Source organism: Piliocolobus tephrosceles, unplaced genomic scaffold (assembly GCF_002776525.5).
Source record: "Piliocolobus tephrosceles isolate RC106 unplaced genomic scaffold, ASM277652v3 unscaffolded_108, whole genome shotgun sequence".
Classification (NCBI taxonomy): Eukaryota; Metazoa; Chordata; class Mammalia; order Primates; family Cercopithecidae; genus Piliocolobus; species Piliocolobus tephrosceles.
This window is the reverse complement of record NW_022291865.1, coordinates 2,276,589-2,300,534: the sequence shown is the minus strand read 5'-3', so window position 1 is coordinate 2,300,534 and position 23,946 is coordinate 2,276,589. Positions and strand designations below refer to the sequence as shown.

Genomic DNA, 23,946 nt, shown 5'->3' with positions numbered 1-23,946 from the left:
AATACCACACATCTATAACCATCTGATCTTAGACAAACCTGACAAAAACAAGAAATGGGGAAAGGATTCCCTATTTAATAAATGGTGCTGGGAAAACTGGCTAGCCATATGTAGAAAGCTGAAACTGGATCCCTTCCTTACACCTTATACAAAAATTAATTCAAGATAGAGTAGAGACTTAAATGTCAGACCTAAACCATAAAAACCCTAGAAGAAAACCTAGGCAGTACCACAGGACATAGGCATGGGCAAGGACTTCATATCTAAAACATGTCTAAAGCAATGGCAACAAAAGCCAAAATTGACAAATGGGATCTAATCAAACTAAAGAGCTTCTGCACAGCAAAAGAAACTACCATCAGAATGAACAGGCAACCTACAGAACGGGAGAAAATTTTTGCAATCTACTTATCTGACAAAGGGCTAATATCCAGAACCTACAAAGAACTCAAACAAATTTACAAGAAAAAAAAAAAAAAAACCCATCAAAAAGTGGGTGAAGGATGTGAAGACACTTCTCAAAAGAAGACATTTATTCAGCCAACAGACACATGAAAAAATGCTCATCATCACTTGCCATCAGAAAAATGCAAATCAAAACCACAGTGAGGTACTGCCTCACACCAGTTATAATGGTGATCATTAAAAAGTTAAAAATCATGCTGCTCAAAAGACACATGCACACATATGTTTATTGTGGCACTATTCACAATAGCAAAGACTTGGAACCAACCCAAATGTCCATCAGTGACAGATTGGATTAAGAAAATGTGGCACATATACACTATGGAATACTATGCAGCCATGAAAAAGGATGAGTTCATATCCTTTGTAGGGAAATAGATGCAGCTGGATACTATCATTCTCAGTAAACTGTCACAAGAACAGAAAATCAAACACCGCATGTTCTCACTCATAGGTGGGAATTGAACAATGAGAACACTTGGACACAGGAAGGGGAACATCACACACCAGGACCTGTTGTGGGGTCGGGGGAGGGGGGAGGGATAGCATTAGGAGAAATACCTTATGCAAATGATGAGTTAATGGGTGCATTACACCAACATGGCACATGTATACATATGTAACAAACCTGCATGTTGTGCACATGTACCCTAGAACTTAAAGTATAATTTAAAAAGTCAGTACATTATAATGAGAAATTAATTCAGTTATGATAGAATCATCAAAAGTTTAAAATACATCTATTCACTGAGCCACACTATGTGCCAATAACTTAGTAAACATAATTTTTTTTAAATTTAATTTTATTCTTTGATAGAGACAGAGTCTTGCTGTGTTGCCCCAGCTGGTTTCAAATTCCTGGCCTCAAATGATTCTCCCTCCTCTTCCTCCCAAAGTGTTGGGGGGAGCCACGATGCCTGCCCTGAATAAGAACTTAAAAGAGACTGTTTCTGAAGTCTTTTGCAGTTTGGCAATTGAATCAGTGCATACATATAACCTGGCCACAATATGTTATTTTCTGTTATCCTGAAGAATAGTACAGCCTTCACAATTTTTATACTTGTGTTCATAAGTAAGTTAATGTGTAATTTTCTCTCTCCATGCTGTCTTTGCCATGATTTAGGGTCCAGGTGATAATTCACTTGGTATGGTAAATATGGTATTAGTTCTGCTTCTGTTCTGACTGCTTTCTGGAGGGCCTTTGGCTACTGTAGTAACTGGAAAACTAAAAGCTACATTTCTTCATTTCCCAGACTCCCTTTTGCTACAGGTTCTGATGTAATTAATTCAGTTTCCACCAGTCAGATGCACTTAAAAAACCTGGATTTCAGAACTGAGTTCCTCTTTTTGCTTATATGGATTTTGCACCTGTAGAGTGACTCTAAGGCCATTAGTTAAGGCCATGATTTACTCATGTCTGAATTATAGCTAAGGTGGCATGATCCCAGAGCCCAGCAGTTATCATAGTGACTTCTGATAACTCAACTTCCTGATTCTAGCTAAGATAGAAGGTCAATTGGCCATACAGTTACACAGTATTGTTCTAGGGGTCATTCCTGGACATGCAGCCTGGAACCTACCACCTCAGCCCTTCCCATGATGTTGTAAGCAACAGATTATCCATATGAAGTCATTTATTTTCTGCTTAAAATAGCCAGAGTTGTTTTTGTTTTCTACAATAGAGCCTTGGTTGATATAGTAGTTGCTGTTAGAAATGAATATAAGCAACAGCCCCTCAAGGATGGGAATATGAGATTGACTGGCTGACCTAGCTGGATTTGGAGGCAGTGAGGACACATTTACCAATAGAGGATGGGATACTATTGTTACAGGCTGAATTGTGTTCCCCCAAAATTTCAGGTGTTGAGCCCTAACCTCTAGTACCTCAGAATGTGACTATATTTTGAGATAGGGCCTTTAAAGCAGTAAATAAGTTAAAACGGGGTGATTAGGGTAGGCCCTAATCCGTTAAACCTGGTGCCCTTGTAAGAAGCGGAGATTAGGACACAGACGTAGGCACAGAGGGACAACCACGTGAAGATACAGCGAGAAGGCAGCCACCTGCAAGCCCAGGAAATAGGCCTCACAAGAAACCCAACTTTCTGACACCTTGATCTTGGACTTCTAGCCTCCAGAATTAAGAGAAAATAAATTTCTGTTGTTCAAGCTACCCAGTTTGTGATATTTTCTTATGATAGCCCTGCCAAACTAATACAACTAATAATAGACCACAAAATTCTGTGGCAACGTTACTTAAATGACTACTGATGGTCAACTAAAATAAAGTGGCCCACTGAAAGCAGACCAAGAGGTAGGGCCATACTGCATCATGATTATCATGCAGAATTCAGGGCTCTGAGGTGGCTTGGCTGCTTCAACTTCACTGAAGAGTTTAAAGAAAGAAAACTGTAGTCTCAGGGCTTTAAATTCTTAGCTCAAGGTATTGTCAGAAGATGGATAATTTTCTGTGACAATCCTAAAAGTCCTCTTATCTGCTGTAGCTGCAGGTACATGTAGCTGAAAATCAGAGGCAGAGTTTGATATTGCATGCTCTGAATTAGGCCATAAGTTGAATTCATAGCCTCATCAGGTCTGTGAATTTCAGGCATTAACTGAGAAAACCTAGAACTCTTCAAAATTGAATAGCAGGCTGAGTGCAGCAGCTCACACCTATAATCCCAATACTTTGGGAGGCCAAGGCAGGAGGATTGCTTGAGGTCAAGGGTTGTAGACCAGACTGGACAACAAAGTGAGAGTGTGTCTCTACAAAAAATTTAAAAATTAACCGGGCATGGTAGCACACACCTGTAGTCCTAGCTACTCAGGAGGCTGTGGTGGAAGGATCACTTGAGCCCCGTGGTTCAAGACCACAGTGAACTATGATCGCGCCACTGCACTCCAGCCTGGGTGATGGAGCAAGACCCTGTCTCTAAAAAAAAATCAAGTTTTTAAAAATTGAATAACAATATTTGGGAAGAGTTGGATAATTCTAAATAGTCAAACCTCAGAATTTCACTGGCCCTCCCATTTCAGCAGAAGCAACCCCTCCTATGAAGGCAGGTGAAACTGATCCTGCCTTGCTTGGATACCCTATATTGACCTCACCTAAAATACACATGCACGGGGTTCCAGTGCTCCTTGTGCCCAACCCCTACCACCCTTCACTGCCTCCAGACCCACCATCAAAGTCAGATCCCAACATGCCCAGAGAGCCAATTACAGACAAACCCAGGGGGAGAAGGCTTGCATGTCTGAAAAATTATAAGACTACCTAATGGCAAAAACCAAAAAACTGGGAAATATGCATGGAAATGGTTTCCGAGGAATTCCTAGATCAGAAGGAACTTAATTGTATATCAGGCTAAATTTATTGATATAGGAACACGTACCAGAGAATGTAGATTTGGTATGCTAGCTTGGGCAGCTGAGAATGGCTCTAATTGATGGCTTAGTTGGTTAATTATCATCTGAACTCAGCTATGGATTCTTCTGAGTGAAGCTGAGATATCAGGAATTCCTTGGCATGGTATAGAGGAATGATCCACAGACTTAGAGAGATAAAGATGTTGGAGTGGATTTGTTTCATGCAGCCAGCTCATCTAGCCCCTCTGGATTCTGTTCCCCACGAGATCCAGAACATACCCCCTTCACTGAGAAACTGATGAGGGAGTACTTGGAAAGCACTGTAGTAAACATCTTTCTTTTGTGGGCTGGAGATAATGATGGGAAATGATGCCAGTAAAATGGTCTCCCTGATTTCATTGGAGATAATGAGACTCCAGGTAGCAGAGGCAGAGTAGAAACATTTAGTTGTCAGAGACAAGGTGAACATAATTCCATTATGTGTGGTAGGGCCCATGTAGTACTCAAAATGGTTTAACGCTTGGGGCAGTAAGCAATTTATGGCGGGGTGCATTAGACTGACAAATATGAACCACAGTCATACTTAATGGAATTATCAAAAGAACTCTGTCTAGGTTCATTGAACAGTGAGAGACAGCCTCTCAGCCTTCTCCAGAGTTAATTTCCAGATCCGAAGCATCTTGCTTGAAGAGGAGACATAGAATCCATGGAGAAAGACTGAAAAGACGTAATAAGAACCTAAACTGTCTCTTTTTACCTTCCTTAAAGAGTCCTTGAACATTTACTAGGCACACTGCGCACTGGAGAAAGGGAAATATCTAGCTGTGAGGGATTTTAAGTGCTGTGTCCGAGCTTACATAATTCTTATGGATCTAAAACATCCTAACAGTGTACCTGTGAAATTGGAGGCTGGTGGGAATCAGGCAATAAATAGGTAAATAAAAATTTGACCCGGTTCCCTCTCACTGTGGACCCAATCTGTGTTATTTCCTTGGTTTCTGAGTATGTGGTTGGAATGATAAAGAAAAACAATATTTAGATTTTGCACACCAAAATCTAGAAAGTTACTAGACGTTCCAGACCAAGGTAATGATGATGATGATGATGATAGCTAAAATTTATTGTTTTTTTTTTTAAATGTGTCTGGCGCTGTGTCAAGAGCTTTACACATGTAATCTCATTTAAGTCTCTCCAGAAATTTGGTTGTTCCTTTTGTTATTTTCACTTTGCAGATAAGGAAACCAAAACCTAGAAAGGCTGGATAACTTTGTTATCTAAAGTTATAAAGTATATGTAGAGTTATGCTCAATTTAAGTTCTTTGGCACCAAAGCCAATGCTCTCGTTAACGTTTCTCTATTGCCTTATCTGCAGCTATGTCATATGAATAGTGATTTACTAATTAATTACTTGGAAGTACAAATCACATAAGGCCATGTAAACCTATAGCGGCTTGTTTTTCTCTTCCTGCTTTGTTTTCTAGGCTGATTTCATGCTCAGGGGACACAGGGAGTCTGATATTGGCAGATGGAAAAGGAGGCCTGAAGTGCCATATCACAGCAAACCCATTCAAGGTAGACTTGGTGTCTGAAGAAGAGGTTGTGATTAGCATAAATTCCCTGGGCCAGTTATACTTTGAGCATCTACAGATTCTTCACAAACAAAGGTATTCTTATGCATTACTTGACACATAAAGACCTTAACATAACCTGATTAATGAATATCAGCTGCCTAAACAGATAACATATCACCATAGAAAACTGGTTTGCCTTATTTACTCTAGTATTGTTTTTGAGAAATTTTATCTTTTCACCTGTGAAGGTGAATACAGGCTTTATGACAAAAATAATTCCCAAACTTTTGTAAATGTTACACTCTTATGTCCTGTGTGTGACTGATGGCATTCTCTACCCTACACACCCTTCTATGAAAGCACCCTGTTGACCCGACAAATGTTAATGTGAACTAGCATACCTTCATAATTTCACTTCACTGCCTTACAATAACACAGATTACCCTAGACTTGAATAGTTGTCCAGGAATTTTCTGGGACCATCTGCTTGATCAAAGCTGTTTGTGTGGGCGCTCACATGAATTAGGAGGTGGTGGCAAGGAAAAGATTCTTCTTCCATTCTTACCAATACTGTTTTAAAATCTTTTAGTCTATAGTTCTTTCTATTTTTATCACAATAATAAACATATTATATGGTCTGCAGAAAACATTCAATATTCCTTATTCCAACATAGTGATTTTTCTGAGTTTCAATCATTTGCATTTTAAAATTTTGATATTAAAAATATCATTTTCGGCCGGGCGCGGTGGCTCACGCCTGTAATCCCAGCACTTTGGGAGGCCGAGACGGGCGGATCACGAGGTCAGGAGATCGAGACCATCCTGGCTAATACGGTGAAACCCCGTCTCTACTAAAAAAAAAAAAAATACAAAAAACTAGCCGGGCGAGGTGGCGGGCGCCTGTAGTCTCAGCTACTTGGGAGGCTGAGGCAGGAGAATGGCATAAACCCGGGAGGCGGAGCTTGCAGTGAGCCGGGATCCGGCCACTGCACTCCAGCCTGGGCAACAGAGCGAGACCCCGTCCCCAAAAGAAAAAAAAAAAAAAATCATTTTCTCATCTCACAACTAATACTTGTTCATCATAGGCAAATTAGAAAATATTGAAAAGAAGAAAATTTAAAATCCCTATAATCTCTCTACCTACTCTGTTAGTGCCTTATGAATATCCAAGTACTTGTTTAACTGAAAAATACTAATAATAGCATAACAAATATCTGTGTACCCACTACCCATGTTCTTTATATTTAAAGCCTTTTTTCTAGCCAAGTGCAGTGGCTCACGCCTATAATCATAACGCTTTGGGAGGCCGAGGTGGGCAAATCAGTTGAGCCCAAGAATTTGAGGTCAGCCTGGGCAACATGGTGAAACCCTATCCTACAAAAACTACAAAAAAATTAGCCAAGTGTAATAGCACGCTCCTGTAGTCCCAACTACTTGGGAGGCTGAGGTGGGAGGATCACTTGAGCCCAGGAGGTCAAGATTGCAGTGAGCTGTGATTGTGCCACTGCACTCCAGCCTGGGCAACAAAGCGAGATTCTGTCTCAAAACAAACAAACAAAAATGCTTTTTTTTCTTTTGTAAAACCCCCATGATTTTGTTCTGTTTTCTTTTAAACGTTGTTTCTTTCCTATCTAAGTTGATCCTATTACTTATGTAGAAGAGGCACATGGTACAAAGGAGTATATATTAATATACATTTCTATATAATAGTAGTAAAGACTCTCCTTCCCCCTTTGTCTTCTAGCTACCCACTTTCCATCCTTGAAAGTAATGTGTTCTGGCCAGGTGCGGTGGCTCATGCCTGCAATCCCAGCACTTTGGGAGGCCGAGGCAGGCCTCCTGAGGTCAGGAGTTCGAGACCAACCTGGCCAACATGGTGAAACACTATCTCTACTAAAAACACAAAAATTTAGCCAGGTGTAGTAGCACGTGCCTGTAGTCCCAGCTACTCAAGAGGCTGAGGCAGGAGAATCACTTGAACCTGGGAGGCAGAGGTTGCAGTGAGCTGAGAACATTCCACTGCACTCCAGCCTGGGCAACAGAGCAAGACTCTGTCCCAAAGAAAAAGAAAAAAAAGAAAGTAATGTGTTTCCAATTTTTTTGTGTATCCTTTCAGAAACAATTTATGTATAAACATTTTATACATATTCTTTGACTTGTCCTTTCCTGACACAAATGGCGCCACCTTTACACATTATTCTACACCTTGCTTTTTTTCTCTTAACAATGTGATAATTCTTAATTTCTTTAAAGCAGCTACATGATTTCTGTTATATGGCTGTACTGTGATTCACTGAATAAATTCTCTGTTGAGGAATTTAAAGTTGTTTCTAATCTTGTTTTACAACTAGTTTACTAATAACCTTGAATATGTGTCATTGTGCAGATATACAAGTATATTTATAGTATAAAGTCATAAAAGGATAGTTGTTGATCAGATGGTTTGTACATTTGTAGTTTTTTCTTTTTTTTGAGACGGAGTCTCGCTCTGTCGCCCAGGCTGGAGTGCAGCGGCATGATCTCGGCTCACTGCAAGCTCCGCCTCCTGGGTTCATGCCATTCTCCTGCCTCAGCCTCCCGAGTAGCTGGGACTACAGGTGCCTGCCACCATGCCCAGCTAATTTTCTTTTTGTATTTTTAGTAGAGAGGGGGTTTCACCGTGTTAGGATGATCTCGATCTCCTGACCTCGTGATCTGCCTGCCTCAGCCTCCCAAAGTGCTGTGATTAAAGGCATGAGCCACTGCGCCCGGCCTGTAGTTTTCATAGGTATGGCCAAATTGCCTTCCGTAGAGGTTGTACTGGTAGTTATAGTTCCATGATTTACATTTATATTTATAATTATATTTGTGTTAGAAAAATCAGATTATCTAACTGGAAAAAATTTTAAGTTAGATTTTAACCTCATAACATTAACAAAAATAAATTGCAGATGAATTAAAATTAAACATAACAAGACAAAAATAGAAGAAAATATAGAACAATATTTTTGTAATTGTGATAGTGTGACATAAACTGAAGAGCCATAGGAAAAGATTGATGCATTTGGTTACTTACACATTTTAAGCTTTGATTCTACTCAGAAAGCAACACAAGAAAAAAAAAATAAGCTTTATTATAGACACACATACACACACACACACACACACACATACACCATAAACAAAATTAAAAGTCAAGGACTTCCAGTTTCCCATCTGGCATGTAAGGAGGTTAGAAGTCACTACTCCATCCTAACAATAGCTAAAAAGCTCAACAAATCAGTTTTTGCCTTATATAGTTTGATGTTCTGTTAGACTCATACACACATTAAGGATTGTTATGTTGGGCTGGGCACAATGGCTTATGGCTGTAATCCCAGCACTTTGGGAGGCCGAGGCAGGCAGATCTTCTGAGATCAGGAGTTCAAACCAGCCTGGCCAACATGCTGAAACTCTGTCTCTACTAAAAATACGAAAAATTAGCCAGGTGTGGTGGCATGTACCTGTAGTTCCAGCTAATTAAGAAGTTGAGGTAGGAGAATCGCTTGAACCCGGGGGGTGGAGGTTGCAGTGAGCCGAGATCACGCCATTGCACTCCAGGCTGGGCGACAAGAGTGATATTCCGTCTCAAAAAAAAAAAAAAATTGTTATGTCTGCTTGGAGTATTAATCCCTTTATCATTATGTAATATCCCTCTTTATCCCCCCAAATTTTCCTTGCTTTGAAATCTGTTCAAGCAATTCTCCTGCCTCAGCTTCCCAAGTAGCGGGGATTACAGGCTCCCACCACCATATTCCAGCTAATTTTTGTATTTTTAGTAGAGACAAGGTTTCACCAGGAGTTCAAGGCTCGTCTTGAACTCCTGACCTCAGGTAATCTACCCACATCGGCCTCTCAAAGTGCCCAGATTATAGGTATGAGCTGCTGCACCCGGCCTCCTTGGGGTTTTTAATTGCATTCCCACATATGTATGAATTTCCAAACAACATATTATTTGGATTTACCTTTTCTAAAAAAGCTTTTATGTAATAAAAGTATGCTGTGTGTATTCTTTTGTAATATATTTTTCACTCAAATTTTTTTTCTTTTTCCATTTCTTTTTTTTTTTGGAAGACAGGATCTCACTATGTTGCCCATTAAATGTATCAAAGTTAGCCTACATCATTCTTGCTCATAGAAATACAAACTGAAATACATTTATTTTTTCTACAATTTTAGATTTGGCAAAAACTGAAAGATTGATAAAATCCAACATTGTTCAGAATGTGGGGAAGTGAGCACTCAAATACAACTATAGGTGGAAGACTAAATTGTCAGAGTCATTCCAAAAGACTGTACATTATGGTGCTGTGTTCTGGGAGTGAGGAGAGTCACACTGAGTGAAGGGAGCTATGTTCTACCTTGCTTACTTAGGTTTTGTTGAAATATTATGAGCATGTTTAACATTTATAATAAAAAATGATAAAAGCATTTTTTAAAGAGTTAACAAAATTAAAATACTTCTACATTAAGAAATGAAGCTATTAGATTAATATTCATTACTGTCCAATTTTATAAACTTATTTTTAAATTTTTTTTATTGTTTAAAGATGAGATCTCACTATGTTACCCAGGCTGACATCAAACTCCTGGGTTTAAGTGACACTCTAGCCTCAGCCTCCCAAGAATCTGGGATTACAGGCAGGCACCACTGCACCTGGCTTCATTTTTATTTTTATAATGATGTTATATTTAATACGTTAAAGATATAACTTATGGGGTCTCAAAAGTTGGAAATGAAAATCTTTATCATTGAACAAAATTCTATCAGTCTTGTCATTGAGTGAAACAACTTTATTTATGTTAAAACAGAGCTGCTAAAGAAAATGAGGAGGAGGCATCAGTGGACACCTCTCAGGTAATCTAGATTGATCCATTTATTGTTATCTTTTTCACCATCATCATAATGATAGGGCATATAAGAAATTCTCTTTCTTCCTTCTACAGAAGGGTGCTTGTTAAATTATCTACTGCATGTAAATAGGACCACCTGTTTCTTTGGCTCACCTTGTCATCTCATTCATTCATTCATTCATAAAAACAGATGCTTCCTGAGTGCCTGCCTTTTGCCAGGCATTATTGCTAGGCAAGGAGAATCAGCCTTGAATAAAACAAATCCCAAACCTGTTCTCATAGAAATTAGAATCTACTGGGAAAGACAGACATTAAGTAAGTAATTACAAGCATGAAGAGTGTTACAAAATTGTGCTACAGAAGAATACAAGAGATCCGGCCAAGATGAGAGTCAGGAAAGACCTTCTGAGGGAAATAATGTTAAAGCTGAAACTGATGTGTTAGTATACACAAGTCAAAAAGTGGGGAGAAGAACATTCCAGGTAGAGGGAACTGCATATTCAAAGATCTGGAGGTAGGACAGAGCATATTCCATTTGAAGAAATGGAATATGTATGCAATATATATTCATTTTAGCTGGAGAAAGGAAAGCAAAGGGGAGGGTGGTATGTAACAAGGCTAGAGAGATAGGCAGGGCAGTGCTGTGGACATATTTGTAATAATTCTTTTATCTAACAATTATTTGTTAAGTACCTCCTATATCCCAGTCTCTTTTCATGGAATTGGTGAGACATCATTAAAAATATAAGTCCCCCATTTATCATGGAGCTTACCTTCTTCCAAGCCATGTTAACCTTTCTGAGTTTGTCCTAAGAGCAAAGGAAAACTTTGGAACGGTTCTAAGTAGCAGAGATGCATGGTCTTATTTGTATTTTAGAAAGATTATTTTGCTGAATTGTGAAGAATGGACACTCCAGAAATCATCTCTCTCTTCATTCCCAGTCAGATGTATCTTCAAAAGAGCACTTTTCACGATATTGATTCTTCCTATCCATGAGGATGGAATGTTTTATCATTGGTGTCCTCACTTGTTTCCTTGAGCAGTGGTTTGTAGTTCTCCTTGAGGAGGCCCTTCACATCCCTTGTGAGCTGTATTCCTAGGTATTTTATTCCCTTTGTAGCAATTGTGAATGGGAGTTCATTCAGGATTTGACTCTCTGATTGTCTAGTGTGGATGTAAAGGCATGCTTGTGATTTTTGTACATTGATTTTGTATCCTCAGACTTCGCTGAAGTTGCTTATCAGTTTAAGGATTTTTGGGGGCTGAGATGATGGTATTTTCTAAATATAAAATCATGTCGTCTACAAACAGACAATTTGACTTCCTCTCTTCCTATTTGAATACTCTTTATTTCTTCCCCTTGCCTGATTGCCTTGGCCAGAACTTCCAATTACTATGTTGAATAGGAGTGGTGAGAGAGGGCATCCTTGTCCTGTGCTGGTTTTCAAAGGGAATGCTTCCAGCTTTTGCCCATTCAGTATGATATTGGCTGTGGGTTTGTCATAAATAGCTCTTATTATTTTGAGATATGTTCCATCAATATGTAGTTCATTGAGAGTTTTTAACATGAAGGATGTTGAATTTTATCAAAGGCCTTTTCTGCATCTGTTGAGATAATCATGTGATTTTTGTCTTTGGTTTTGTTTATGTGATGGATTATGTTTATTGATTTGCGTATGTTGAACCAGCCTTGCTCCAGAGATGAAGCTGACTTGATCACGGTGGATAAATTTTTTGATGTGCTGCTGGATTCGGTTTGCCAGTATTTTATTGAGGATTTTCACATTGATATTTATCAGGGATATTGGCCTGAAGTTTTCTTACTGCCCAAAATAATTTATAGAGTCAATGCTATTCCTATCAAACTACCATTGACATTCTTCACAGAATTAGAAACAACTATCTTAAATTTCGTATGGAATCAAAGAAGATCCCATATAGCCAAAACAATCCTAAGCAAAAAGAACAAATCTGGAGCCATCACATTACCTGACTTCAAACTATACTACAAGGCTACAGTAAGCAAAACAGCATGGTACTGGTACCAGAACAGACATATAGACCAGTGGAACAGAACAGAGACCTCAGAAATAACCAAATAACACCACACATCTACAACCATTTGATCTTCGAGACACCTGACAAAAACAAGCAATGGGGAAAGGATCTCCTATTCAATAAATGGTGCTGGGAAAACTGACTGGCCGTATGCAGAAAACTGAAACTGGATCCCTTCCATACACCTTATACAAAAATTAACTCAAGATGAATTAAAGACTTAAATGTAAAACTCAAAACTGTAAAAACCCTAGAAGAAAACCTAGACAATACCATTCAGGACATGGGCATGGGCAAAGACTTAATGATGAAAATGCCAAAAGCAAATGCAATAAAAACCAAAATTGACAAATGGGACCTAATTAAACTAAAGAGCTTCTGCACAGCAAAAGATATGATCATCAGAGTAAACAGGCAACTTACAGAATGGGAGAAAATTTTTGCAATCTACCCATCTGACAAAGTGCTAATATCCAGAATTTACAAGGAACCTAAGCAAATTTACAAGAAAAAACAACCCCATCAAAACGTAGGCAAAGGATATGAACAGACAGTTCTCAAAAGAAGGCATTTGCATGGCCAACAAACATATGAAAAAAAGCTCATCATCACTGATCATCAGAGAAATGCAAATCAAAACCACAGTGAGATACCATCTCACACCAGTCAGAATGATGATTATTAAAAAGTCAAAAAACAATAGATGCTGGCGAGGCTCTGGAGAAATAGGAACACTTTTACACTCTTGGTGGAAATGTAAATTAGTCCATTGTGGAAGACAGTATAGTGATTCCTCAAGGATCTAGAACCAGAAATACCATTTGACACAGCAGTCCCATTACTGGGTATATACCCAAAGGAACATAAATCATTCTACTATAAAGACATATGCACATGTATGTTTATTGCAGCACTATTTACAGTAGCAAAGACATGAAACCAACCCAAGTGCCCATCAGTGATAGACTGGATAAAGAAAATGTGGGACTGGGTGTGTGGCTCATGCCTGTAATCCCAGCACTTTGGGAGGCCGAGGCAAGTGGATCACCTGAGGTTGGGAGTTCGAGACCAGCCTGACCAACATGGAGAAACCCTGTCTGTACTAAAAATACAAAATTAGCTGGGCATGGTAATGCACGCCTGTAATCCCAGCCACTAGGGAGGCTGAAGCGGGAGAATCACATGAACCTGGGAGGTGGAGGTTACAGTGAGCCAAGATTGCGCCATTGCACTCCAGCCTGGGCAACAAGAGCGAAACTCCATCTCAAAAAAAAAAAAAAAAAAAGAAAATGTGGTGTGCTGTGGCTGGCAAGATGGCCACACAGCTCCGGTCTGCAGCTCCCAGCAAGATCAACGCAGAAGACAGGTGATCTCTGAATATCCAACTGAAGTGTCTGACTCATCTCATTGGGACTGGTTAGAGAGTGGGTGCAGCCCATGGAAGGTGAGCCGAAGCAGGGTGGGGCATTGCCTCACCCAGGAAGCACAAGGGATCAGGAAACTCCCTCCCCTAGCCAAGAGAAACCATGAGAGACTGTGCTGTGAGAAATCGTGCATTCTGGCCCAGTACTACATTTCTCCCATTGTCTTGGTAACCCGCAGACCAGGAGATTCCCTCAGGTGCCTACAACACCAGGGCCCTGGTTTTCAAGCACAAAACTGGGCGGCTATTTGGGCAGATACCAAGCTAGCTGCATGGTTTTTTTTAAATACCCCAGTGGCGCCTGGAACACCAGAACTGTTCACTTTCCTGGAAACGGGGCTGAAGTCAGGGAGCCAAGTGGTCTAGCTCAGCAGATTCCAATGCCACGGAACCCAGCAAGCTAAGATCCACTGACTTGAAATTCTCACTGCCATCACACCAGTCTGAAGTTGACCTGGGACACTCAAGCTTGGTGGGACGAGAGGCGTCCACCATTACTGAGGCTTGAGTAGGCAGTTTTCCCCTCACAGTCTAAACAGAGCCACCTGGAAGTTTGAACTGGGTAGAGCCCACTGCAGCTTCGCAAAGCTGCTATAGCCAGACTGCCTCTCTAGATTCCTCCTGCCTGGACAGGGCATCTCTGAAAGAAAGGCAGCAGCCCCAGTCAGGGGCTTATAGATAAAACTCCCATCTCCCTGGGACAGAGCATCTTGGGGGAAGGGGCAACTGTGGGTACAGCTTCAGCAGACTTAAACGTTCCTGCCTGCCAGCTCTGAAGAGATCAGTGGGTCTCCCAGCACAGTGCTCGAGCTCTGCTAAGGGACAGACTGCCTCTTCAAGTGAGTCCCTGACCCTCATGCCTCCTGACTGGAAGATACCTCCCAGCAAGGGTCAACAGACACCTCATACAGGAGAGCTCCGGCTGGCATCTTCTAGGTGCCTCTCTGGGATGACGCTTCCAGAGGAAGGAACAGGCAGCAATCTTTGCTGTTCTGCAGGCTCTGCTGGTGATACCCAGTCAAACAGGGTCTGGAATGGACCTCCAGCAAACTCCAGCAGACCTGCAGCAGAGGGGCCTGACTGTTAGAAGGAAAACTAACAAACGGAAAGGAATAACATCAACAAAAAGGACATCCACACGAAAACCCCATCCGAAGGTCACCAACATCAAAGACCAAAGTAGGTAAATCCATGAAGGTAAGGAAAAACCAGCCCAAAAGGCTGAAAATTCCAAAAACCAGAATGCCTGTTCTCCTTCAAAGGATCACAACTCACCAGTGAGGTAACAAAATTAGATGGTGAATGAGTTTAATGAATTGACAGAAGTAGGCTTCAGAGTACTTCAGAAGTAGGTAATAACAAACTCCTCCAAGCTAAAGGAGCATGTTCTAACCCAATGCAAGGAAGCTAAGAACCTTGAAAAAAGGTTAGAGGAATTGCTAACTAGAATAACCAGTTTCGAGAAGAGTGTAAATGACCTGATGGAGGTGAAAAACACAGCATGAGAACTTCATGAGGCATACACAAGTATCAATAGCCAAATTGATCAAGTGGAAGAAAGGATATCAGAGATTGAAGATCAACTTAATGGAATAACGAGTAAAGACAAGATTAGAGGGAAAAAAATGAAAAAGTACGAACAAAGCCTCCAAGATATATGGGACTGTGTGAAAAGGCCAAACCTACCTTTGATTGGTATACCTGAAAGTGACAGGGAGAATGGAACCAAATTGGAAAACACTCTTCAGGATATTATCCAGGAGAACTTCCCCAACGTGGCAAGACAGACCAACATTCAAATTCAAGAAATAGAGAACACCACAAAGATACTACTTGAGAAGAGCAACCCTAAGACACATAATCGTCAGACTGACCAAGGTTGAAATGAAGGAAAAAAATGTTAAGGGCAGCCATAGAGATAGGTCGGGTTACCCACAAAGGGAAGCCCATCAGACTAACACCAGATCTCTCTGCAGAAGCCCTACAAGCCAGAAAGTGGGGGTCAATATTCAACATTCTTAAAGAAAATAATTTTAATCCAGAATTTCATATCCAGCCAAGCTAAGCTTCATAAGCAAAGGAGAAAGAAAATCCTTTACAGACAAGCAAATACTGAGAGATTTTGTCACCACCAAGCCTGCCTTACAAGAGCTTCTGAAGGAAGCACTGAATATGGAAATGAAAAACCAGTACTAGCCACTGCAAAAACATACAAAATTGTAAAGACCATCAACACAATGAAGAAACTGCATCAACTAATGGGCAAAATAACCAGCTAGTATCATAATGACAGGATCAGATTCACACATAACAATATTAACTGTAAATGTAGACAGGCTAAATTCCCCAATTAAAAGACACAGATGGGCAAATTGGATAAAGAGTTAAGACCCATTGGTGTGCTGTATTCAGGAGACCCATCTCACATGCAGAGACACACATAGGCTCAAAATAAAGGGAGGGAGGAATATTTACCAAGCAAATGGAAAGCAAAAAATAAATAAATAAGAAAGCAGAGGTTGCAATCTTAGTCTCTGATAAAACAGACTTTAAACCAACAAAGATTGAAAGAAACAAAAAAAGGGCATTACATAATGGTGAAGGGATCAATGCAACAAGAAGAGCTAACTATCCTAAATATATATGCACCCAATACAGGAGTACCCAGGTTCATAAAGCAAGTTCTTAGAGACCTACAAAGAGACTTAGACTCCCACAAAATAATAGTGGCAGACTTTAACACCCCATTGTCAATATTAGACAGATTAACAAGATGGAAAATTAACAAGGATACTCAGGACTTGAACCCAGCACTGCAGCAAGTGGACCTAATAAACATCTACAGAACTCTCCACCCCAAATCAGTAGAATGTACATTCTTCTCAGCACCACATTGCACTAACTCTAAAATTGACCACATAATTGGAAGTAAAATATTCCTCAGCAAATGGAAAATAGTGGAAATCATAACAAACAGTCTCTTAGAGCACAGTGCAATCAAATTAGAACTCAGGATTAAGAAACTCACTGAAAACCGCACAACTACATGGAAGCTGAACAACCTATTCCTGAATGACTACTGGGTAAATGACAAAATGAAGGCAGAAATAAGTAAGTTCTTTGAAACCAATGAGAACAAAAACACAATGTACCAGAATCTCTGGGACACAGCCAAAGCAGTGTTTAGAGGGAAATTTATAGCACTAAATGCCCATGGGAGAAAGCAGGAAAGATCTAAAATCGACACCCTAACATCACAATTAAAATAACTGGAGAAGCAAGAGTATATAAATTCAAAAGCTACCAGAAGACAAGAAATAACTAAGATCAGAGCAGAACTGAAGGAGATAGAGACACGAAAAACCCTTCAAAAAATCAATGAATCCAGAAGCTGGTTTTTTGAAAAGATTAACAGAATAGATAGACTGCTAGCCAGAATAATAAAGAATAAAAGAGAGAAGAATCAAATAGACATAATAAAAAATGATAAAGGGGATATCACCACTGATCCCACAGAAATACAAAATACCATCAGAGAATACTATAAACATATCTATGCAAATAAACTAGAAAATCTAGAAGAAATCAGTAAGTTCCTGGACACATACACCCTCCCAAGACTAAACCAGGAAGAAGTTGAATCCCTGAATAGAACAATAACAAGTTCTGAAATTGAGGCAGTAATTAATAGTCTACCAACCAAAAAAAAGCCCAGGACCAGACGGATTCACAGCTGAATTCTACCAGAGATACAAAAAGGAGCTGATACCATTCCTTCTGAAACTATTCCAAACAATAGAAAAAGATGGACTCCTCCCTAACTCATTTTATGAGGCCAGCATCATCCTCATACCCATACCTGGCAGACGCACAACAAAACAAGAAAATTTGAGGCCAATATCCCTAATGAACGTTGATGAGAAAATCCTCAATAAAATACTGGCAAGCCGAATCCAGCAGCACATCCAAAAGCTTATCCATCATGATCAAGTCAGCTTCATCCCTGGGATGCAAAGCTGGTTCAACCTACACAAATCAATAAACGTAATCCATCACATAAGCAGAATCAATGACAAAAACCACATGATTATCTTAATAGATCCAGAAAAGGCCTTCAATAAAATTCAACAGCCCTTCATGCTAAAACTCTTAATAAACTAGGTTTTGATGGAATGTATCTCAAAATAATAAGAGCTATTTATGACAAACCCACAGCCAATATCATACTGAATGGGCAAAAGCTGGAAGCATTCCCTTTGAAAACCAGCACAAGACAAGGATGCCCTTTCTCACCACTCCTATTCAACATAGTAATTGCAAGTTCTAGCCAGGGCAGTCAGGTAAGGGAAAGAAATAAAAAATATTCAAATAGGAAGAAAGGAAGTCAAATTGTCTCGGTTTGCAGATGGCATGATTATATATTTAGAAAACCATATCATCTCAGCCCAAAATCTCCTTAAGCTGATAAGCAACTTCAGCAAAGTCTCAGGATATAAAATCAATGTGCAAAAATCACAAGCATTCCTATACACCAGTAATAGTCAGAGCACCAAATCATAAGCAAACTCCCATTCACAGTTGCTACAAAGATAATAAAACACCTAGGAATACAACTTACAAGAGATGTGAAGGACCTCTTCAAGGAGAACTACAAACCACTGCTCAAAGAAATAAAAGAGGACACAAACAAATGGAAGAACATTCCATGCTCATAGATAGTAAGAATCAATATTGTGAAAATGGCCATACTGCCCAAAGTAATTTATAGATTCAATGCTATCCCCATCAAGCTACCATTGACTTTCTTCACAGAATTAGAAAAAACTACTTTAAATGTCACGTGGAACCAAAAAAGAGCCCATATAGCCAAGACAATCCTAAGCAGAAAGAACAAAGCTGGAGGTATCACGCTACCTGACTTCAAATTATACTACAAGGATACAGTAACCAAAACAGCATGGTACTAGTACCAAAACAGATGTGTGGACCAATGGAACAGAACAGAGGCCTCAGAAATAATGCCACACATCTACAACCATCTAATCTTTGACAACCTGACAAAAGCAATGGGGAAAGGATTCCCTATTTAATAAATGGTGTTGGGAAAACTGACTAGCCATATGCAGAAAACTGAAACTGGACCCCTTCCTTACACCTTATACAAAAATTAACACAAGATGAATTAAAGACTTAAACATAAGATCTAAAACCATAAAAATCCTAGAAGAAAGCCTAGGCAATACCATTCAGGACATAGGCATGAGCAAAGACTTCATGACTAAAACATCAAAAGCAATAGCAACAAAAGCCAAAATTGACAAATGGGATCTAATTAAACTAAAGAGCTTCTGCACAGCAAAAGAAACTATCATCAGAGTAAACATGTAACTTACAGAATGGGAGAAAATGTTTGTAATCTATCCATCTGACAAAGGGCTAATATCCAGAATCTACAAGGAGCTTAAACAAATTTACAGGAAAAAAACAACCCCATCAAAAAATGGACAAAGGTTCTGAATAGGCACTTCTCAAAAGAAGACATTTATGTGGCCGACAAACATAGAAAAAAGCTCATCATCACTGGTCATTACAGAAATGCAAATCAAAACCACAATGAGTACCATCTCACACCAGTTAGAATGGCAATCATTAAAAAATCAGGAAACAACAGATCCTGGAAAGGATGTGGAGAAATAGGAATGCTTTTACACTGTTGGTGGGAGTGTAAATTAGTTCAACCATTGTGGAAGACTGGTGATTCCTCAAGGATCTAGAACCAGAAATACCATCGGACCCAGCCATCCCATTACTGGGGATATTCCTAAAGAATTATAAATCATTCTATAAAGATACATTCACACATATGTTTATTGCAGCACTGTTCACATTAGCAAAGACTTGGAACCAACTCTGTCTATCACTAATAGACTGGATAAAGAAAATATGGCACGTATATACCAAGGAATACTATGCAGCCATAAAAAAGAATGAGTTCATGTCCTTTGCAGGGACATGGATGAAGCTAGAAACCATTATTCTCAGCAAACTAACAGAAGAACAGAAAACCAAACACCACATGTTCTCACTCATAAGTAGGAGTTGAACAGTGAGAACACATGGACACAGGGAGGGGAACATCACACACCAGGGCCTGTTGCAGGGTGGGGGCCTAGGGGAGAGAGCATTAGGAGTAATACCTAATGTAGATGATGGGTTGATGGGTGTAGCAAACCACCATGGCACGTGTATACCTATGTAACCTGCACATTCTGTACATGTATCCCAGAACTTAAAGTATAATAAAATAAACCAATAATAAAAATCAACATAAAAGTAACAAAATCCACTGTTCAGAGATTTAAAAAGAAAATGTGGTACATATACACCATGGAGTACTATGCAGCTATAAAAAGGAATGGAATTATGTACTTTGCAGGGACCTGGATGAAGCTGGAAGCCATCATCCTCAGCAAACTAGCACAGGGACAGAAAAACAAACACTGCATGTTCTCACTCGTAAGTGGGAGTTGCAATGAGAACACATGGACGTGGGAAAGGGAACATCACACACCAGGGCCTGTTGTGGGGTGGAGGGCGAGGGGAAGGAACTTAGAGGATGGGTCAATAAGTGCAGCGAACCACCATGGCACTTGCATACCTGTGTAACAAACCTGCACGTTCTGCACATGTAACCCCCCACTTTTTTTTAAGAAGAAATAAAAACAAAAAAAGGAGCCCTGACAGTAGATAGATTAGGTAGTGGTTTTGAGTCACAGACCCCTTTGCAAGAATCTGATGGAAACTATGAACTGTCTCTGTAGAAAAATTAAAATTGTTCATACTGTTTGAGGGAGTTAATGGACTCTAAAGCCCATCCAGGGACCCCAGAATAGTAGCCCCTGTATTATGCATTCAGGTGTTTTGGTTTTTTTTTAACATACAGTTGGCTAGATAATGGTGGCTCACGCCTGTAATCCCAACAGTTTGGGAGGCCAAGGAGGGAGGATTGCTTGAACCCAGGAGTTCAAGACCAGTCTGGGCAACATAGTGAGACTTGTCTCTATAAAAAATAAAAATAAATTAGCCAGGCATGGTGACATGTGCCTGTAGTCTCAGCTACTCGGAAGGCTGAGGCGGAAGAATTACTTAAGCCCAGGAGGTCAAGGCTGCAGTGATTGTGCCACTGCACTCCAGCTTGGCTGACAGAGCAAGACTCTGTCAAAAAAAACAAAAAAAACAAACAGGCTTGCTTTACAGAAGCTTTAATTATGAACCTAGAAATGGACAAAGAGTCATTTAAAGAAATATACATTTCACACATACACAATTTTTTAAAGTTTTTTATTCTAGGGAAAAGAAGACTTTTATAAAGCTGAGAAAGTTTATACCTTTGCTTCAAAAGATTATGGACCTGAGCAGTCATTGCCATCCCAGTTGACTTGACTTCTCAAACTAGAACAAGAATGTAGCTAGTAGTTTGGCTGATTGATTGAAGCAGGGGGTAAAGTGCCCATCTCAGCAAAAACAAATCTCTGCATAGGATCTCTTAAAACAGACCTAAGTTATTTGGTTCTAAATGTTTTGCCTCACATATTTACAAGAAAAAAAAATTTTTTTAATTCGTACATATGTAAAGACTGCATTTTTCAAAGCACTTTTACATTTTGGTTCCTGTAGAGGTATTCATGTCAAGAGTTATGGCAGTTCCTCAAAGAATTAAACATAGAATCACAATATGATCCAGCAATTCCACTTCTGGGTCTATACCCAGAAGTGAAGACAGGGACTCAGATATTTGTATGCCCATGTTCATAGCAGCATTATTCACAATAGCCAAAAGGTGGAGGCAACCAAAGTGTGTCCATTGATGGATGAATGCCCAAACAAAATGTGATAAATACATGCAATGGAATATTATTTAGTCTTAAAAAGGAAGGAAGTTCTGATACATACTGCAACATGGATGAAACCTGAAGTTGTTATCCTAAGTGAAATAAGCCAGTTACAAAAGGACAAATTATATATCATTCTACTTGTAGGGGGTACCTAGAGTAGTCAAATTCATAAAGACAGAAAGTAGAATGGTGGCTGCCAGTGACTGACAGTGGGGGAAATGGGGAGTTGCTCTTTAATGGTCAAGGAGGTTCAGTCTGGGACGATGAAAAAGTTCTGCAGATGGGCAGTGCTCAGGGGCTTCCACAGAGACTGCCTCTACACCCCTGGGCACTGCCCTGGAAAAAAACAATGTTCTGGAGGCCGGCCATGGTGGCTCACACCTGTAATTCCAGCACTTTGGGAGGCCAGGGTGAGCGGATCACGAGGTCAGGAGATCAAGACCATCCTGGCTAACATGGTGAAACCCTGTCTCTACTAAAAATACAAAAATTAGCTGGGCGTGGTGGTGCATGCCTGTAATCCCAGCTACTTGGGTGGCTGAGGCAGGAGAATCGCTTGAACCCGGGAGTTGGAAGTTGCAGTGAGCCGAGATCACACCACTGCATTTCAGCCTGGCAACAAAGCGAGACTCTGTCTCAAAAAAAAATAAAAAATTTCTGGAGATGGATGGTGACAGTGTTATTGAGCAAAGGGGCTTGGCTTGCTGCCTGATGCACTAGAAACCAATACTATGACACCAGGTCTTTGAGAACAGAAAAGGTTTTTATTTTAGATTGACCAACAAGGAGATAGGAGTCCAGCTCAAATTTGTCTCTGTGCTGGCTTAAGGCAGTAATTTTATTAGAAAGTTTTAGGGAGTAGATTCTGGGATTATATTATAGCAGGTGGTTGGTGGAAGGAAAGGGAAGTCTGAAAAGTCCTCGGGCATGTGCAGTTATCTCTTCCTGCTTCCTCATAGGTTGCCTGTGCAAATTCAGAGGGAATTAGTATGAAATATGTGGTGGCAGTTCAGGCTATGTTGCCAGCAAGCTTGTTCTGCAGACTCTAATTGGCCATATTGGTTCCAACTCATTTCAGCCATTTTTTTAATCTCACAAGCAGAGGGTTTTAGCATTTCAGCAACTTGTTTTTTTTTTCTTATCTGCCATCTTATAAGCTCAAGAATTTCTGTTAATCACTGGCTTATTTAACTCTTTAGGGTACAGTTTCAATAGTTGCACCGCAATGTGAATGTACTTAAAGCCACTGAACCTGAACTTTATACTTGAAAATAGTTGAAATGGTAAATTTTATGTTGTGTATATTTTACCACAATAAAAAAATATATAGTCATGTCAGCTATGACTCATAAAGATGATTATTGACATGTGTATAGAACACAGATTTGATTTGTTAAATGTACTGACATTACACACTGTTATTCTAAAAGATGAACTCACTTTCTCAGTCTTTTAGAAAAAAAATCCAAATAAAATGTGCTATTGTGGTGAACACATTTGTTACGATTTGTAAACTCACTTTGCTCCCTTTTTTGTACCAACAGGAAAATCAAGAGGATCTGGGCCTGTGGGAAGAGAAATTTGGAAAATTTGTGGATATCAAAGCTAATGGTAAAATTGAAACTGGTGTAGTATTAAAATAGATCATTCCAAAAATGGCTGCGTAATTCTATCTAAAAGCCCCTTGATCTCTGGCACCTAAAACAGGTGACTTTAACAGAAGAACAGAAATCTCAGATCAGATTCGCTATCCTTCAATAATGCATTGCAACAGAGAAATAGCAATTATATGCCTTTTGTGGGAAGTGTAAAAGAAATATAGGCCACATGGAGCTTATGGTCTCGTGGAGGGGCCTAGGTCAGCACACTGCTTGCACTGTTCATTAGATAAGACAGCTACAAATTCCACATTCAATTTTTATGAGAGTCAAGTGATGAGAAACCCAAGTTCTAGAGCCCCTCAGTTGCAACATTTCAAGCCAATGGTTCTCAACCTTTTCCAGGCCCATCATTCACATGGGTATCACATTCCCATCTGTTACATTTCTCACCAGGCTTAGTGATGGAATTGGGATAGGGGGGCAAGTTTGTCTCTTTAGGAGTTGTCTTTCAGGTACTAGGGACTTACGCAGTTAGAAAAGTACTCATTTTCCTCTTTCCTCCTCCCTACTCTGTAGAATAACAAACCCTTTCTAACACCTTTAAAATTCCCATTCTAGCCGTCATTATCCACAACGTAGTATAATGATCAGGGCTGACAGAATGCCCCAAATTAAAAGTGGGGGCATGGGTTCTCAG

At 39.8% G+C, this 23,946-nt stretch overlaps 1 protein-coding gene across 1 annotated transcript in view; it reads left to right on the top strand.

The window, feature by feature from the left end:
* The window catches only part of LOC113219493 (neutral alpha-glucosidase C), an 86,298-nt gene that overhangs the window by 20,386 nt on the left and 41,966 nt on the right, over positions 1–23,946 (top strand). Inside the window, exons 6-8 of the mRNA XM_026447847.2 lie at positions 5,310–5,492; positions 10,230–10,275; positions 23,193–23,259. Of these exons, the coding sequence (XP_026303632.1) occupies positions 5,310–5,492; positions 10,230–10,275; positions 23,193–23,259 (296 nt within the window). The remainder of the gene's footprint in view (positions 1–5,309; positions 5,493–10,229; positions 10,276–23,192; positions 23,260–23,946) is intronic.